At 34.8% G+C, this 17,913-nt stretch overlaps 3 protein-coding genes and 1 long non-coding RNA gene across 8 annotated transcripts; 3 read left to right on the top strand and 1 right to left on the bottom strand.

Annotated features, from left to right (window-relative positions):
• The first annotated feature begins 2,510 nt into the window (after positions 1 to 2,510).
• LOC121263666 (glutaredoxin-C11-like) lies at positions 2,511 to 3,458 on the top strand. The gene has a single exon (XM_041166698.1). The coding sequence runs from the start codon at positions 2,941 to 2,943 to the stop codon at positions 3,247 to 3,249; it is 309 nt and encodes a 102-aa protein (XP_041022632.1). The 5' UTR covers positions 2,511 to 2,940; the 3' UTR covers positions 3,250 to 3,458.
• Positions 3,459 to 4,399: 941 nt separating this feature from the next.
• Positions 4,400 to 8,041, bottom strand: LOC121263668. The gene is made up of 3 exons (XR_005940316.1): positions 7,841 to 8,041; positions 6,407 to 6,498; positions 4,400 to 4,984 (listed from the first exon to the last, which is right to left on the bottom strand). It is a non-coding gene; the product is annotated as an uncharacterized LOC121263668 (long non-coding RNA).
• LOC121263667 (glutaredoxin-C13-like) lies at positions 5,497 to 6,117 on the top strand. Its single transcript, XM_041166699.1, has one exon. It carries the CDS (start codon positions 5,642 to 5,644, stop codon positions 5,945 to 5,947), a length of 306 nt encoding a protein of 101 aa, XP_041022633.1. The 5' UTR covers positions 5,497 to 5,641; the 3' UTR covers positions 5,948 to 6,117.
• A 5,563-nt stretch (positions 8,042 to 13,604) lies between the features above and the next one.
• LOC121263428 (membrane-anchored ubiquitin-fold protein 3-like) lies at positions 13,605 to 17,539 on the top strand. Of its 5 annotated transcripts, none has more exons than XM_041166308.1 (5): positions 13,605 to 13,749; positions 14,250 to 14,393; positions 14,744 to 14,970; positions 15,569 to 15,739; positions 17,211 to 17,539. In XM_041166308.1, exons 3-5 carry the CDS (start codon positions 14,838 to 14,840, stop codon positions 17,294 to 17,296), a joined length of 390 nt encoding a protein of 129 aa, XP_041022242.1. In that variant the 5' UTR covers positions 13,605 to 13,749; positions 14,250 to 14,393; positions 14,744 to 14,837; the 3' UTR covers positions 17,297 to 17,539. The 5 variants fall into 5 exon arrangements, with proteins under 5 accessions (XP_041022242.1, XP_041022245.1, XP_041022243.1 ...); XM_041166311.1 differs by having other exon boundaries at positions 13,606 to 13,749; positions 17,273 to 17,539; XM_041166309.1 differs by having other exon boundaries at positions 13,607 to 13,749; positions 14,230 to 14,393.
• The last annotated feature ends 374 nt before the right edge of the window (positions 17,540 to 17,913 follow it).

Genomic DNA, 17,913 nt, shown 5'->3' on the forward strand with positions numbered 1-17,913 from the left:
CTAACTCTAACATGAAAGACTCTAATCCATCTAGTTTTCGTTTTACCATTGGAGACAATTTAGCAATGTAAAGATATACATCTAGATGCACCGAATGACCCAAGAATGGTTATGATATATGATCAACAATGAGACATGGTTCTACCAAATGAAAAAAAAAGAAAAAAAAAATTAATATTATGATTGCAAGGATGGTCGAGGCTAAACTAATGCATATGATGTCGTCTAGATTTCTTCTTACAGGTATTTCAGTAAATTAAACTGTTTTATGGTCACATCCAAATAGAGAGTTTCAATCTCTGATCTTCCCATCTCATGTCCTTTTACATAATTGCAAATATATGATAACAAGAAGTAATTCTAAAACGTTAGAGAAAAACTTCAAATTAATATTATGATTGCAAGGATGGTAGGGATGCATAGATCAATGTTTTGAATATCGTACCATACCAGCTGGAATGGTCAGAATTTACAATGTCGGAACAGTAACCGGCACAGGGAAGTAGGTGTTTCGCACCGGTTCAAATATAGATTATTTCGGTGCGTTTCAATCAATACCAGTCGGTTTTCAATGTACCGGCCGAAATTCATATTCCGGTTCAAGAAGTGAAAACCAGGGGCATGGTTGTGGTATTTTTGTAATTAATGTAAAGATCTAACTTTTTCGTAATTTTTGCTCTAATTCTCACATCTAAATACTATTTTCTTAACTTTTTAATCCTCTTTTCTCGAGAAATCAAATCCTTACTCCCTAGGCGCCGATTATGTATGCTGAAGTGGAAGGACTTGATAAGGTCACGAGAGTTACTTAAATCAGAGGGGATCAATCAAATGGTTTAGAAGTCAAAACTAGGCCCCAACGACATAAAACTTAAATTGGGTGTCAAGATAAGATCAAATCATTATTTCTCATCCAACTTTTCTCGAGACCAAACAGAGATATACTTGTAGTCTTGTTTCCCCTAATATCAACAAACAACTAGTAAATTGACTTTGCTTGCAATTTTTCAGTGCTTTCTAAAGTTTCTCAACCAAGGAAAAAAAAAAAATCACGGTTGAATTTTGGGTGGGGGTGTCATGAGTGAGTATTGCCTTATTGATGAAGATGAGTGATTATTGTTTTTAATAGCTGGATTGAGAACTTAGAAGTATTATTAAGTTTTATAAATATGTGTTTTTAAGACTTGCATTGTTATTATTTTGAAATATAATTTATACATATATAATTAATTTATCCATATATAGATTATCCCGAAACGGTATCCGTAATGAAATATTTTGTTACAGTACCTTAATCGAAATGGTCACTAGAACGGTATTCAAACTTTGGCATAGATCATATATGATGTCATCTAGATTTTTTCTTAAAAATATTTCAAAAAATTAGAATATTATTAAGGTCACGTCCAGGTAGAGAGTCCTGATCTCTGATCTTCCTGTTTTTTACCCTCTTTACATGATTGCAAATATAGATATGCAAGAGAATCCATGTAGCTATATATTGACGCCATGCGATGTATCAAGGATAGCTACTGTCCTATTGGGTATGGGTAGTTATATTCGTTGAAGACATGATACATGTGGTGAGGGCGTGTCAGATTCTCTCTACTTTAATTACAAGGATTCTTGCATATCGATGATCATCTAGAACAAAGAAGAAGATGCATTGAATTGTTTGGTGCAAGAGCCGAGCAGAATTTATGATTCCTTTTTTTTTTTTTTTTTTCTCTCCTTTGTTGAGGCTGGTTTTACATGTTGTCCTTTGAACTTCGCCAAAGGCTATGATTCTTATCAAAAGCAACCATTTACAATGGCGATATCAATATAATCCCATCTGTATTAAATGTTCATTTCTTGCTCAGAAAGTGTGTTATGTTCTAAGCAATGTTTTTCTATTATGACTTACCAATTTGCTGATCATCCAGTGGAAATGAAATTTGGATAAACTCTAATCTTTTCTTCACATCAGCTGAATAATTCTACCATGACTGATTTATTGAAATAGAGCATTCAACACCCAAAATATATATATATATATATATATATAGGTTCCAAATACAACATTTAACAAAGAAAAAAGCAGATTAAGGATATGAATTTTATAAACTACATGAACATGCCATGAAACAAATGTGTCAAATGATTTAACTTTTATACATGGAAATGATTATGTAATTGTCTCATAAAAGAATGGGATTTCAAAGATGGTCGAGGCATCTACTGTTATGGTATAATTGAAGCATTTACCTATAAAAATGAATGAGATTCAGATACTAACCTATGTTAGGTCCTTGAAATTCCCTAAAACCCCATCACGAAGTATTCAATTCCATTCCCTTCGGAGTATAATGGTGTCTCTTATCAGAAGAATTCTTCTCTTCAACCTTATTCCATTTTAATATTGGTAATTCCATGAATGATGCTACCAAGCAGGGCCGAAAGCACTTCTGTAACAGTTTGTAGATCCTTTTATTCCAAAACTTGTCGATGACACATACATTCCCAGAGATTGGAGTTACAGTACATTGTGATGCCACATGCATGAGACTTGTTTACAGAACAACAGGTCACTATCAAGAAAATCAGAGTCGGGATTTCCCCTTATCCAAACAAATGTCAGAAGGAACTTTCACTTTTTTATCCATGTAAAAGGTTCAAGCCGGTTCATCCTTTTGGATTAAACAGTGCATTCCATTTGTCCTCAACAGCCTATATAAATAAGGGTGATGAGATTTCAAAATCCATAGCTAAGCCTCAGTACACAAACAAGCTTTCCGCATTACCAGCCTGCTCACTTGCATAGTTTTCCTGAAAAGCCTTTAGCTTTCAACTGGATTTCATTTCACCCTCAGCTACATTGCAACTTATTTTTCTGCTCTTCATATAGCAGTTGTTCCAATCTTCTGCTTCTTTTTGTCAAAGCATACGAACCTGATTCAAATGGATAGGGTAAAAGATTTGGCATCAAAGAAGGCTGCTGTGATATTCACCAAGAGCTCATGTTGCATGTGCCACAGCATCAAACAACTCTTCTATGAGCTTGGCGCCAGCCCTGCAATTCATGAGCTTGACCAAGTTAGCAATGGGAAGGAAATGGAGTATGCTCTACGAGGGCTAGGATGTAATTCCTCAGTCCCAGCTGTGTTCATAGGAGGAAAGTATGTAGGCTCAGCAAAAGATATCATATCCCTCCATGTTGATGGGTCTCTCAAACAAATGCTCATAGATGCTAAGGCCATCTGGTTCTAGTAATTGCAAAAGAAGTCTCAATATATGCTAGTTAAACCTGTAGAAATATGATAAAAGCTCTAATACCATGTTGAAAACAATGTTTTATATGGCTTTTGATTTTTCTTTAGTTTCCTAGCAAACTGTGAAGACAGTTATGCACTACATGGAAATAGACTTCAGACATCTGTTCTTCAAAACCTTGACAATGGATTTGAATTTTATTGATAGATACAAAAATCAACTCATGTGCATGAGTGTACATGCAGTTTAAGTTTCTGGGATTCATTCCAATCTTACCATAACAAAGCCAAGACATGCATCACATTATATTCTGAAAACTAGGTCATGATCAGACAACATTCAAGGGTATTCTCAATGGGGAATAATAATCACTAGGACTCTTTTACAAGCTAAATTGCATTGAGTTTTTACGAGTAGTGAAACATGTTCCAACAAAAACCTATTAAAAGTGATCCCTGCGTCATGCAACTTTAGCATTAATCATAGAACCAAGTGCTTTTAGTTGTATGCGTTGGGACAATTAGTTTATATATTCACAGGGTAACTATCTTATTTATATACGCATAAATGTTTTATGTACATAAAAATTACATATATATTGGATATGCTTATGTGAATCACTCAACTGAAGTTCTTACGTGTGAGAATCAAATGGTTTGTTCTCAACTTTCTGGATCTGTCACCAACTAGATTGAACCCGCGGTGCGATAGGGAGAGATCAATACAGTCTGGGAGGTTAAATCAACAGCTAGTTGGTGAAGGTTATGGTGACTGCATGTGCATGCTCCTTTACCTAAAGATGGGAACAAGATGTTGATGCTAAAATTTTTTGGCCTCCCTAATATTCCTCTCCACATCTAGAAAGCCAGGAAGTTTTCCTTCTTGCCTTCTTCTCCTACAATCCAAGAACAGATTCTTAAATACAAACATGTAAGTACTACATGAAATGATAGCCAGTTTAGCTAGTAAAGTTTATGAGAAATGATATTTGCAGTCGTGGAGTGCGCAAGCGCCACACAATCTCTTTGAAAAAAGTGAGTAAATACGGGACCCCACTCTTTTTTAAAGCGATTACGTGACGCTTCCGCACTCTACAACTGTATGTAGCATTACTTAAAGTTTATTGACAGCATAATAGAAACCCAGATTAAATCCCACCTTTCACTGAGAAAGGAAATGTTAAGGAATGATAATGGTTATCCTTCGTTGTTTATAAGCTGCATTAGCATACAGTGAACCTAAAAACGAAACTTCATAAAATCATACATACATCATTTATCTACAAGCAAAAACATTTACACATTTCAATATATATGTACTATAAAATAATGTCTACGAGTTGCCATATCCTAGAATCAAAGAAAATATAACCATATTTGTGCAAATGATAAACTGCATCTGTTGCTACATACCCCATGGATGAGCATGAGTGCAATGCAATTATGGTAAAGCAGATGACCGGTGGTTCTGCAGCTTGTCTAAAGTCTGTCACTGGAGGGAATTCATCACTTGCTCATCAACGCCTGTGACATGCTAGCATGTGAAAAAGAATCGAGCAAGTTGGTGGGTGCAACAGGAAGAATCGCAGCCACTGAAAGCCCATCCATTCGCAGTCTTTATGAATGAGAACTCCAAGAGAGTGGTCATAAGAATCTAGTATAAATTGACTAGCCCCATAGAACTTTCAACTTTTGTTGTGTCATGATCGACAGTATTCTTGTTTACAGAAAATCTGCAAAAAGTTGAAGAAATGGTCAATAAGCCATACACGTCTCCCACTTCTAGCCTGTATAGCTCCCATCCATCTATCATGACAAGAGTAACAAAAATCTATTTATCATGTGGCTATATACTCATGCGAGTCGAATAAGTTCAGTTATATGTGTGTAGAAAATATGTCTGCCAACTTGTTATACCTATTGAAAATGCAGTAGTCTCGTGTCAAAGAAATAGACAAACAGTAGTCTTTATTTTAGAAAGTTTATTTATTAGTCTGGGCATATAAACAAAGCACTTCTGCTTTTGAAATGTTCTTGTTCAGAAAAAGCAGCCCACCCTAACCTGTCCCTATAAATAGTCTAGCATAAGAGCTCAAAATTCAAACAACCTTAAGCTTCAAACACTTTTCTCTATAAACCAGTTCTCCTCCCTTTTTTTTTTTTTTTTTTTTTTGATAAGTTAACCCAGTTCTCCTCCTCATAAAACCAAACCAATATAACTATAGGATTGAATTCAGTCCGGGTTCAATCCATTGTTTTAAGGTTTTAAGAAACTCAAAGGCAACCTAAGATCTCCTGAAGATTAGACACAGTTTGTCCTGTACTAGTTCCTATCTTTACACAAGATTTCCATACTTATTAAGAAGACATTCGTGTTCGGGATTGTCAAGATGGACAAGGTGACAAGATTGGCTTCAGAGAATGGGATAGTGATATTCAGCAAAAGCTCATGTTGCATGTGTTATGCAGTCAAAATTCTATTTTCTGAGCTCAGGGTGAGCCCCACGGTTCATGAGATTGACCAAGACCCTGAATGCAGGGAAATGGAGAAAGCTCTCATGGGGTTGGGTTGTAATGCATCTGTGCCAGCTGTATTCATTGGAGGAACGCTGGTAGGATCCACCAATGAAGTCATGTCCCTCCATTTAAAAGGCTCGTTGATTCCATTACTGAAGCCTTATGAAGATTTATCTTAGATTTACTACTCCAATAGCTTGTCAGAACAATAAATTTGGCTCAAACTAGTAGTGCATCAAGCGCCATATGGAATGTATTTGTAGCGTTTATGCGTGAAGTACTGTGTAGCATTTGATTACCTATAGTGTGTAATATGTTTCCTATTCTTAATGAAGTTGACTTTTAAATACACTCTGTTTTCAAGTGCTTTATGCAATTTAACTTGAATGTAATTTTCGAAGTTGAGACTTGACAGTTGTTCTCTGCTTCCGTGTTTGACTGCAAAGCAAGTATTTCACTTCCTATTATGACCAACAGAAGGGAGTATGTAGTCCTGGTCCTAGCAGAGGGAACTTTGATATATATAACATCCCTGGCAATCTACAGCCTTTGAGAATTGTACATCAGTCTCAGGATCCCCATTATAGTGCATAGAAGTATTTCCATAAGCATTTCAACATAATCATCTCAACATGTACCAAAAGTTCCACCAGCACAGAAGCCATAGGCATTTTTACTTCATCAATTTCCAGAGAACTTACATTTGTTTGAGTGCGTGTGTAACAGGGTCCTGCATAGAAACTCAGTGAGATATATTTTTTTAGCACTGGCAATAATTAAAGAGGAGGAGGGGTTATGTAAGCAAAAGAAAAGTAATGTCACTTATAACAATTTCCCAAAAAAAAAGTATTTCTCGGAGGGAGAGAATCTAACTTTTGAAATCCTTATTGCATTCCTCCATACGCGAAAGTTCAAAAAAATAATTCTTAACTTTCAAGACTCTGCTGCCATTGATTTTTCAACTTTTTTGGTAAAGAATCGTATTCCATTCCTTGCCTTTTCCCCCACTTTAAACCTTTAAATTGTTCTGCCTTTCATTCTCTTGCTTAAGTAACATTAGTCAAGCGACTGTAGTCAGTGTAGTCACAAGAAACCTGGACCCATCACTATGGTAGAACTATTTGTGCTATGTGTCATCAGAGGGGGGCTAGCTAAAATCTTCATTAGTTTCCTTTTCTCATTGCCCCCTGTACTACTCTAGCAAAGTATGGCATATCCAAACGAGGAGAGAGAGAGGGTGGAATATTCTTGCACATTATCTCAGAAACCTGAATTTAGTGCCACAATCAAGTTATTAGGGGCTACATACATCAGTAAAAAATACCAGTCTCTTTTGAGATGGAGAGCAGCTCGGAAAACTACAATAAAAATTGAATATTAAGAAAGATTTATACGCATAATCTTGCGATTAAGTTCCATTCTAGTTTTTTAACCCTGCTAAAAGATATTCTCATCAGCCCAAGTATTCTTCACTGTATCAAATGGAATAATGAAAGTGGCAAAATCATTCTCATCTTTACTAAGAAAAGCTTGAGAGTGTGAAAATGATGTTAGGACATGTAGGAACAAAACCTGGAGCTAGTTTAATTTGTCGATTACATAACTAACTAATCTATATCTAGTTAAAACAGTAGCTATCGACCTTGAAGTTTCTCATCAAAATCTTAACGTTTCTTTTGATAAAATGTACACAAATATTAATCTGTGAACTGAAAAAGAATACTTGTGTACATTAGGTTGAGCTAGGACAGGCTTAGCTTTACAGGCACTGAAATGCATTTTCTGGTAGGTTTGGATGGCGATGGCCATTAACATCTGGGATATTATATTATCATAGCCATGCCAAAGATGAAAGAAAACAAACAAATGTGGCTAAGGAACTAAAGAAAAGAATATCATCCATGTGCTGTCTGACTCAAAGAATCCAACCAAACCAAAATACTTCTTGGCTATTGCTGATCAGTCATTATCAATCTTAATCGAGAAAAATTCTTCAGGAGAAATCGATATATGACGTTTGCGCAGTTACATTTGTTGTCAAGAAATGAGGAACAAGTGATATCGATTGGTACCTTCCCGTGCCTCCGTTTAACCCACCAATCTGGGCTGACACAAACTTCCTGCATGTGAATCGAAACGTTGAACATTCTTTCTCTTTCAAACCGTATATGTTGGGGGTTTTAGAAACAAGTTAGATAGGGATATTTTTTCCTCGGCTGGGGGGAAGGAATTGAAGACGACAAAAGTAAAGTAGCAGGATGGTGTCTGAATATGTAATAGTGGACTTTCCCAATGAGTCCGTGGTGGTAATACATGACTCGAACTTCTATCTATACGAAATTACTAAATTTGAATTTTACTTAAATTGGTTTGGTGTCCATATTGAAATATTTTGTCATGAATCTAATTGTAATTGTGAATGATTTTATATAGTTATCATATTAATTATATATGAAAATTATACTAATTAGATTAACAAATAAATATACAGGCCAGCTCAATCTATTTATATGAAACGAGTTAAACGAATTGAAACAAGTTAAATAGATCGTGTCTAGAATTATTAAATGAGTTAAACAGGTCATGTTGTATTACCATTATTTAAATGGGTCGTGTTAGAATTTTAGGGTCTGATTGATTTAATTAAATGAGTCGTGTTTGGATTGATTTACATGACTTGACATGACATGAATATAATTACGAACACAAATTGACACCCTTCTTAATTGAGGGTATATTGTTACAACTTAATCTAAACACATTTTTTTTTCTCTTCAAAAATATATATAGCTGGTCCTCTCAAAATACATCACATTAAAACACAAATAAGTACTTATAAAATTTTATGATGTCTCTTTAAGCAATGTTACTTGTCACCTCCCGTCACACTTGGGTGATGTGCCACATTTTATTTGGCTTCTTTTATAAACTACTTATATAGCTGTCACTTGAAATGTAACAATGAGTCGCATCACAAAATACGACTGAAAATGACAAGATCTAGGATGAAGGTAAGTATTACTCATATTTATCTTCTCTAAACCACCAACAACTTTTTCACCTAACGGGCATAGACCGGTCAATACCAAATAACTTTTTCTTTCTTCAAAAGAGTCGAGAGGGACAACCAGTGTAGTTTCCTCTTCTGGGTATGACTATAATGGCTCTCACTCGCTACAACATGTTCAAATTGAGTCATAACTACCGACTCAAGGAGGAGCAACCTGTCACCGCAACCCTACCAAAATGCTAGCATGCAAAGGCACCCACAACAAGATAGTTGGTTCATATGTTTTATCAAGGCAAGTCATTTCAAACATACAACCACGTGCAAGAGAGGGAGGAACTATCCCTGAGCCTTTGCCAACTGGACTATCACCTTGGTGGTCAATACCAAAAATAAAATTATGTTGGGATCTAGTGGAGATCTAGAGATGAACTAGATGTAGAGAAAATAATAGCGGAAGCAAATCAGAGTCAAAACAAAAACAAAAATCAGCAATCATACATAGACACCAAGATTTAAGTGATTCGACTTCAAACGATAGCCTACGTCTACTAGCGGAGTCGATCTTCAAAGGAATTCACTAACAAAGATGGAGTGCAAGAGAGGTATCACATATCACTTCTCAATTCCAAAGTCCCAATAAACCCAATGAGCTCTCAAGTATCACAAAAGGAGTTATCTCTCTTTTCTGGCCACACTTACCTCTTTTCCTTACAAAAATGCGTTTATATATATAAAACGGCGCACGAATTAGGTTTTTTGAATATTTGTTCGAGCAAAGTATTGAGTGCACATTGAGCAAACAATCTTTCTAAAGTTCGCTCGAGCGAATATCAAGCGAATGATCTATCTGAAGTTCGCTCAAGCCAAGGTCGAGCCACAGTCAAGCCAAGTTTCTGGAATGGCATTTTCAACAAGAAATTAAGCCATCATTCCAACAAACTCTCTATTCATTTTATACATGCACCATTAATCCACAATGTACAATGATTTTTTTCTTCCTTAAGATATCCAATGTCAATATTTTGTCTATGTAGTTTTTCAAGAAATATCCCTTTTAAAAGAAAAAAATAGGCAAGGTTAAAACCTTGGAAATTATACTATGACTTGGGTTCAAAGTTGTGTTTTGGAAATAGACCAACGCATACCATCCACACCTCCTTACCTTTCTTTGAGAAAATACATCCCAAACAAAAGAGAGAACAAAATCTACCTCTCAATGTTGTACAGATCTAGTAAAACGTATGTCCCACTGAACGCTTATATTATGAACCGCGTATGATTCATCACCCACTTGATTTTTAAAAATACTAGTCATAAATCTTCACAATGCGAAGGCCAAAATAATTGAATTGCTAGAACAATTTAGTCAAGCACCTCAAGTGAAAAGTGAAGGGTTTTTTTCAACCCTAACCCGATCCGAATCACTCGATGAGTCATTTGAGTTCGTGTCATCCGGATTCGTTTCGAGTCAGCCAGGTTCATATCGAGTTAACCTATATTTCTCAATCTTCATACTCTTACATACATTTTCAAATACTATTTAAAAATATAATTATCATACATTTTAGGAAAATAATAGTTTGCCCTCTCAAGTAGTGTATTTATTTATTTTTTTAATGATTAAAAAAGTTACCACTAATGCATTTATACATATTTTTAACATTTAAAAAATAAAATAAAACGAACTAGTGGTAACTTTGAGAGAGTTAATTGAGGGGGCACCCAACATTTTAAGTTGCTACACAAAAGTTCTGAATTGAGTAATGTTTATTTCACCTTACTAAATATTAGAAGTTATGTAAAAAAGCCAAAAAGGACAATCATTCTAATTAAACTTTTACAAACTTCAATTTTGAAAGAAATAACAAACAAACAGGAATAGTAAGGCTCGGTTTGGATTTCTCAATCCATCTCATCTATTCTCATCAGTACAATTTTCATAAATTTCTACATAAAATACAATAAACGATAAAACTTTTTCAAATCTCAAAACAATAATAATATTAAAAAATAATATTCTAACAATATTTTATTCAACTTTTAACTCTTATCTCAACTTATCTCATCTCAATTCATTATCCAAACATAACCTAAGAATATCACATGTCATAAGATGCTTTGTGATAGGGAAACTGGTTTTCTTTTCAAAATTAAAAAATGTACAACTTTGCACTCCTATTATTCCTAAGTTCATCAACATATATATATATATATATATATATATATATATATATATATATATATAGGTCATACGGGTTAAACCGTGAACCCACAAGTTCAACCTAAATTTGATCCGATTAACACCGTTTCATATTCAGATTGACTTGGATTAATCCAAATTCTATTATACACAATCCTAACCTTATTATATTTTAGTATAGAACTCACAAATTGTGTTAAATATTGACAGCCTTACCTTAAAATAAGAACCCAAAGACAAACCCACATCATCAATAGGAACTATCTCAAATTTGGCCAAATTAATCATCAATCCTAAAACTGCTTCAAAACACAAGAGAAGACATTATTCATATATCAAGTGTAATCATGTGTGGCACATGCATATAAATTTGGGTAACAAGTTCCTTGTAATTCTTTTATATATATATATATATATATATATATACACGCTGCATATCATGTCCAAATTCATCTTGCATGTTTTATTGCAAAGAAAAAAAAAGGTTGATTATGGGTAAACTTCCTTGAGAGATTACAACGAGAGTAGGTTCCAATTAGAAATATGTTATACAACAATCACTATTCACCCCACACCTGACGTAGCTTTCTTTTTTTTTTTTTATGTCAGACTCATCACAGACCCATCATTCTAATTTTAATCTCTCTCTCCTCAAACTCTCTCTCATCAAGCTCTCTCTCTCTCTCTTCGACCTCTCCTCTCTCCTCAAGTTCTCTCTCTCATCAAACCCTCTCTCTCTCTCTCATTAAGCTCTCTCCAAATCTTCTCTCTCCTCAAGAGATCGGAGGAGATGAGGCTGATTCGCACGTAGGGTGTGGAGTGTGGGATTTGGCACAATTGCTTATGAGAAGATTTATTATTCCAGTTAATATTTTATAAACAGAAGAAAATATAATGCACTAATGGAAGCAGAATAATGGTTAAGTGAGAATCAAGTACTGACGGGCCAGACTACTGGTCAATGAATGTACCAATAATTGTTTAAAGCTTCACATTCTTATTAATTATCTGTAAATAATAACATCATAATGGGCCCTCTCAAGCAATTGATAATGGTTTTAGTGACTCTGAGAATCCACTACAAGTCAGTGGAAGTAAGCACAACTTCTTTAAGATTGATTTTATTTTTATTTTTTAATACAGAGAATCATATATATTATATATTCCACCACGTTAAGGGAATAAATGTACTACTTTAATGACAAAAGTGTTCATAAAATTATATTCTGTTGTGTTGTCTGCAACATTTTCATTAATAACTCATGCCTTCAACCCCACAATTTCATGATTTCCCAAACAAAGTCTCGATACTTGATCACGATGAATTAGTACTAAGTGATCTCGAAGTATAGACATGTTGTATTCTTATCATATCTTAGAGTAATCTCACATTACTTGTGGACAAGGTCTTGAGCATATTTATAAGGAATGAGCAATCATCTCTTATAAAACCGATTTTATAAGATGAGTTAGACCCATAAATTTCTTCACTACCTAATAATTTTACTTTAATCTCGGACTAAAATAGTATGGGATTGCATGCAAACTTGACCCTATTTTGTTTGGATGCAGCTGTTTGCATTCAGATTCCATTAGTCCATACATCCTTTGACCTCCATCTCTCCTATATGGCTAGCCATTAAGAAGAAAGTGTGAGAGTTTGCAACGTTGGCATGCATCTTCTAATGCTCCTGAAGAGTTGAGAATGCAAAGAACATTGAAAAATCCCACGAAGTTGGGTTTTGTGGTAGTGAGATATTTGCATTGTATTGGAGCATGATCCAGTTCGTCTATAACCCCAAAGACCTAAAGAACATGATCTTTGGTGATCTAATACACACCTAATATCCTTGGTTGGTCTACTTACCTTCTAAGCTAATCCCATCATCCATCTCTTACTTCTCCATGTCAACAACCACTAATGATCCCTACCCCTGTATTTCCCTCTTAATCCATCTCTTTCATCCTTTTCTTTGCTTTTTCTTTTTTTTTTCTACTACTTGTCTTGCTATGTTTGAGAAAAGTTTTCATAAAATGTTTAAAATTTTTATTATTGTAAAATTATAATCGCGATGAAATTTCATCATTATTGTAAAATGAGAAATGTGTTAGTAAAAAAAAAATTCACAAAAAAAAAATTTATAACCTGATATATCTTAATGTAATTGGTTAGATTGTAAAATTATTTTTATTATAAAATAGATTTATCGTATCATACGAAAATATATTAATTTATAGATTTTTTTTTTATGAAAGAAATAGCATTTCTCTTATGAAACAAATCATTTATTGGTGATAAATTAGATCACTTCCAACAAATATACTATTTTTAGAAAATTCTTTGGTAGGCTCTATAGGGATTGAGCCTAAGGTCTGATCAGAGGCCAACGTGTTACCAAAGAGCAAATTGATAACCAACACTAACGGACTCATAAAGACAATTTACCAAACCCCAAAAGAAATCTTCACCATTGGATCCCCAACATTCTCTCGCTCATCTAACGCTTTCCCGTCCCGATCTAGCCACGTCGCACTCAGAGGCGGATTATGGTAATTTTGTATGAATCTCTTGGCGACGTGGCACACTTTGATTGAGGCAGAGCTTCGGATTCTTTTCGTAGCCACACCTAAACATATCCCAGACACACAAATCTCAGTATCTATCTCTGATCTGTACTCTCCCTCTCTCTCTCTCGAGCCAAAATCGTAAGCAGACACTGAATCGAATCTCTGAAGTCTGACTGATCCTCAATTCATGGCTTCTTGACCAGGTATCATCTCCAAATGGCCCCCCATTATTCTCCGTTTGGTTCCTGAGAAAATGAAGGAAATTAATGCGGTATCTTTTTCTTTTTTGCCATTTTTTCCATGTCCTGTTGCAAGAAATTGGAAACCCAACCGACTTGTGATCTAATAGCTTTATTGGTGTCACTGCAATCTCTGTTTTTTTTCTCACTCTCTCTTTAATCTCTCTTAGATTTAGATAATGGAAATACTAGTTTCTTTGCCCATTATATATTTCCTTAGAAACCAAATCTAGCTTATTATTTCTATCTCGTTCGTCCGTATAATAAGCTAGATTTCGTAGAAATTTCTTTGGAATAGATTGCCTTGCATCGTCGTCCCTTTCATCGTTCTAAGATTTATTTAGGAGGTTGTGATTCGATTTATTGTATTAGGGAGTATGGTATAAAATATCGATCTTTAATTCTTGGTGATCCTCTTGAATCCGAATCTTGATTTTAATATAGGTCTAAATGTATTATTCTAGAGATATTCTTTGGGGCACTATCGGCTGTGGAAGCTGTTCGATCATATGAAGTGCTTACTTGGCTGGATTGGTTCGATAGCCATCGAGTCAGATTCACATTTGTTTCATGCTTTCGTGCAGGTTCGTTTCTGTAAATTTGCCCAGGTTAGCGTGACAAAATAAATATTTGGTAATTTGCAGTTTTAAGATATTGATATCTGGATACCCTTTGTTTGGTTCCCGAGAAAACTAATGAGAAGTTGAGAAAAGTGAGTTGGAAGTAGTAGATTTCCCGCTGTGGACTGAGAATTCTAAAAACTAAGCCTTGCCCAAGACTGTCGACTACGATTATGAGTCAGTTAATTCAGTTTTCCTAACCTTAAGGCAATGAAAATATAAGGGTTGTAATGAGTATTCTTTGTTTAGTTATATTTTTTCCCCTCCATTTCCTCCAAGGCCAAAAGGAGTTGCATGCTAATTACATTAAGTTGGAGTTTTTGGGTATTCTTTTTCAGGTGGGTAGGGAGCGACTAGATTCATTTAGTGGAAGCATTGTTTTGGTGTTACATTGTGCTTTCAAGCTTGGTAAAGGAGGAAAAGGGCTATATTATGGGTGAAGGAGAGGAGGGTATTGAACTTAAATTCCGCATTTACGATGGTACCGATATGGGCCATAGTACTTATGCATCATCAACGACGGTTGCAACTCTTAAGCAAAAGCTTGTTGCTGAGTGGCCTCAAGGTTTGTCATCTTTTGCTGTTTAATTCTTTCTTGACTTCATCTATGTCATATCTATATGTTTTCTTGTCTTTGCTTTGTGTTCATATCTACAAATTGTATAGAACCACATTTTCTCTCGATCTGCTCTGATTTATTGCCGATGCTCAAACTCAATGAAATGGTTTTTTATGGTGATTGATTGATGTAATTAAAGTCTTCAGCTCTTTACTGTGTGGGCATATATGCTGTGTCTAGATTTTTCGACTTACTTTGCATTTAGCTGGAAAATTACTCTTGTAATGATCTGTTTTGTTGATTTGAGGTAAAGCATTAACTGATGCCAAAATCTATGTTAACACCTTTGTGAGATGGAACCTCTAATTTACTAAATGAATGAAGTACATGAATACTTAACTTCAATACAATTGCTTCCATAACCAAGAAAGATAATTTGGAATGCCTATTGATGAATTGCCATGTAGAGACAATACTTTTCCTGACAGTATGTGGACCAATGCACATCCCCTGCCTGTATTTTCCTGGGCTTTGGTTTCACAGGGTCTCTATGGTGGTGCAATATCTTTATCTCAGTTTTTTAAGAGAGAATTTGTATTTGCAGACAAAACAACCACTCCAAAGGCAATTAATGATGTAAAACTCATACATGCTGGTAAAATCTTGGAGGATAACAGGACACTTGCTGATTCCAGAATAACTATTGGCGACCTTCCTGCTGGTGTTATTACCATGCATGTTGTGGTACAGCCTCCTGCCACCAAAAAGAAGACAGGTACATGCAGTTTATCATTCATTAAACATGTGGGGTAGGATTTGTAATCATGCAATCTCATGAGTCTTGAAAGTTTCCCAAAACGTTGATTTTGTAATCCCTTCTCCTTTGACAGAATCTCTGAAGGTCTGACTCTAATCTTAAAACCCTGTTAATTGTTCATTCTTCACAAAAATTAATCTCAATTTTGGTAATTGTTGTTAAAAATGAATTTTGCTTGTCTTTTTTTTCTACTCTTCTTCAATGATTTTGGTTGGTTTATGGTGATCTAAATGCTAATCTTATTTCCAGAAAAAATAATTGCCAATATATGCTGAAAGAAAGGGTATTGTGATACTTTTTGCCAATGCTGTTCTGATTCCTGAAGGGATTGTAATAAGCTTGATTCATGGATGTAAATTTCAGAATTCTCTCTATGCTGATAGAGAATGAGTTTCAAGATTCCCTAAAGATGAGATCGGCCCCTAAAATAAAATAAAAAATAAAAAAGTAAAAAGGAGGATATCACTTCCTCTGCATGAATCTGGTTAAAATCCAACTAAATGCTGGGTTTTCAAAACGTAAGTCAGTGATATACCCAACACCTTAAATAGGTGTGTGTGCAAAACTCTAATTAGGGCTTGTTTGAGAAGTGAGATGATCTCATCTCAAAACTTCTCATAATTTCCTTCCCAAACATTACTCAAACACAAACACTTTTCAATTTCAAATTTTCAAAATTTTCATCTAATCATTACAATTTTCCCAAACTTCCAAACAAACACAAAAAACAATACTACTTTTTCAAATTTCAAAATAAAAATAATATTAACAATTATATTCTAACAATATTTTATCTTTATAATATTTTTATTCAACTTTTTCTCTCTCCTTTCCCAAAACCTAATAAAACATCGTAATTCAAATCATTTCACTACTATTCATAGAATTTTCATCTTATGTCACTTCGCAAACGAGCCCTCAGTATAAGAACTTCAAAAAACTTTCTTGCTGAGAACATGTCAAATGAAGTTGCTGCCAAAGTCAACTACCCTAAAGTTAGTAATATTTTTTAGTAATGTTAGGTGCAAGTCTCAAATAGACAAGTCTCATACAAGCTCTTTGTAAACAAGTGAGTCTCACTAATAAAAAATAGTTTTTTTTTTACATTTTTTTAGGTGGGGCCCACTTTTTTACAATGGCTTGTATGGGGCTTGTCTATTTGGTGCTTGTACAAATTATTTCTCTTCATGAAGAGTAAAGGGATCTCTACAGGATTTGGATTTGGATTTGGTTACAGTACATAAGTTGGCCCTTTTGTGTATCTTGACAGTAGGGAGAGGAGCAACTTTATGATGGGAGCAATTTTATTCTGTTTTAGACACTGTTCTCAATATATTCAAGCTCTAGTTTTTGTTTTACTGATCAAAAAATAAAAAAAGTAAAGATATTCAAGCTCTACTTTTCTGAAGTTTCCTCTGCATGGTTACAGTTATAGGGTCTAACATTCTATCTTCATTGTATCTTTCTCAATGGATGCTTTTGTGGACGAAGATGAGGAGCATATGCGAAAGATGAATTCATGCTCCTGCACCATCCTTTAATTTGCGAAGCATACTCTGTATGCTGTTGAAGATTTGAATCAGTAGTTTTACATTTTTGCTTTCCTTGAAGATGGAAGTGTAATGTAGCCTTATAAATAGCAATTATGATCGTGCAGGTTGCCCTTTTTTGTTCTTGTAATTTCTTCTATTGTCTTTCATTTGTAGTCAATTCTCTTTTAAGTGAAATCAGAATATCTACCATGGTCCTTTTTGTCGAGATCAAGTGTCCTTTTTGTCGAGATGAAGTTATGTTGTGAAATGTAAATGCATGAGAGAGAGAGGGGGGGGGGGAGAGAGAGAGAGAGAGAGAGAGAGAGAGAGAGAGGGGCAGAGCATCAATCCCTGTTGACGACAATAGACCATGTATATGTGAATGATGATATTTGTGCGACCTTTTTTACAAGCAATGACACAACTATTACACTACTTTTGCACAAATATCTAATGTAGAAGAAGAATCCATTTGATATTAATGTTGAACAAAGCCAACATGAAGGGTTTATATTGTTTATTTTTATTTTTTATTCTAGCTTGAATTCCGTTATGACGGGTCAAGTTTATAATGTACTAAGCAACCAAAAGAAAATAGTT

This window comes from Juglans microcarpa x Juglans regia, chromosome 4S (genome assembly GCF_004785595.1).
Source record: "Juglans microcarpa x Juglans regia isolate MS1-56 chromosome 4S, Jm3101_v1.0, whole genome shotgun sequence".
In the NCBI taxonomy this organism is placed as follows: domain Eukaryota; kingdom Viridiplantae; phylum Streptophyta; class Magnoliopsida; order Fagales; family Juglandaceae; genus Juglans; species Juglans microcarpa x Juglans regia.

Excerpts from the sequence above, each read along its gene's own strand:
- LOC121263667 (XM_041166699.1), top strand. The coding sequence starts at position 5,642 with ATGGACAAGGTGACAAGATTGGCTTCAGAGAATGGGATAGTGATATTC.
- LOC121263428 (XM_041166308.1), top strand. The coding sequence starts at position 14,838 with ATGGGTGAAGGAGAGGAGGGTATTGAACTTAAATTCCGCATTTACGAT. Across the intron at positions 14,971-15,568 it reads TGTTGCTGAGTGGCCTCAAG|ACAAAACAACCACTCCAAAG; the intron begins GTTTGTCATCTT and ends TTGTATTTGCAG. Across the intron at positions 15,740-17,210 it reads TGCCACCAAAAAGAAGACAG|TTATAGGGTCTAACATTCTA; the intron begins GTACATGCAGTT and ends GCATGGTTACAG.
- LOC121263666 (XM_041166698.1), top strand. The coding sequence starts at position 2,941 with ATGGATAGGGTAAAAGATTTGGCATCAAAGAAGGCTGCTGTGATATTC.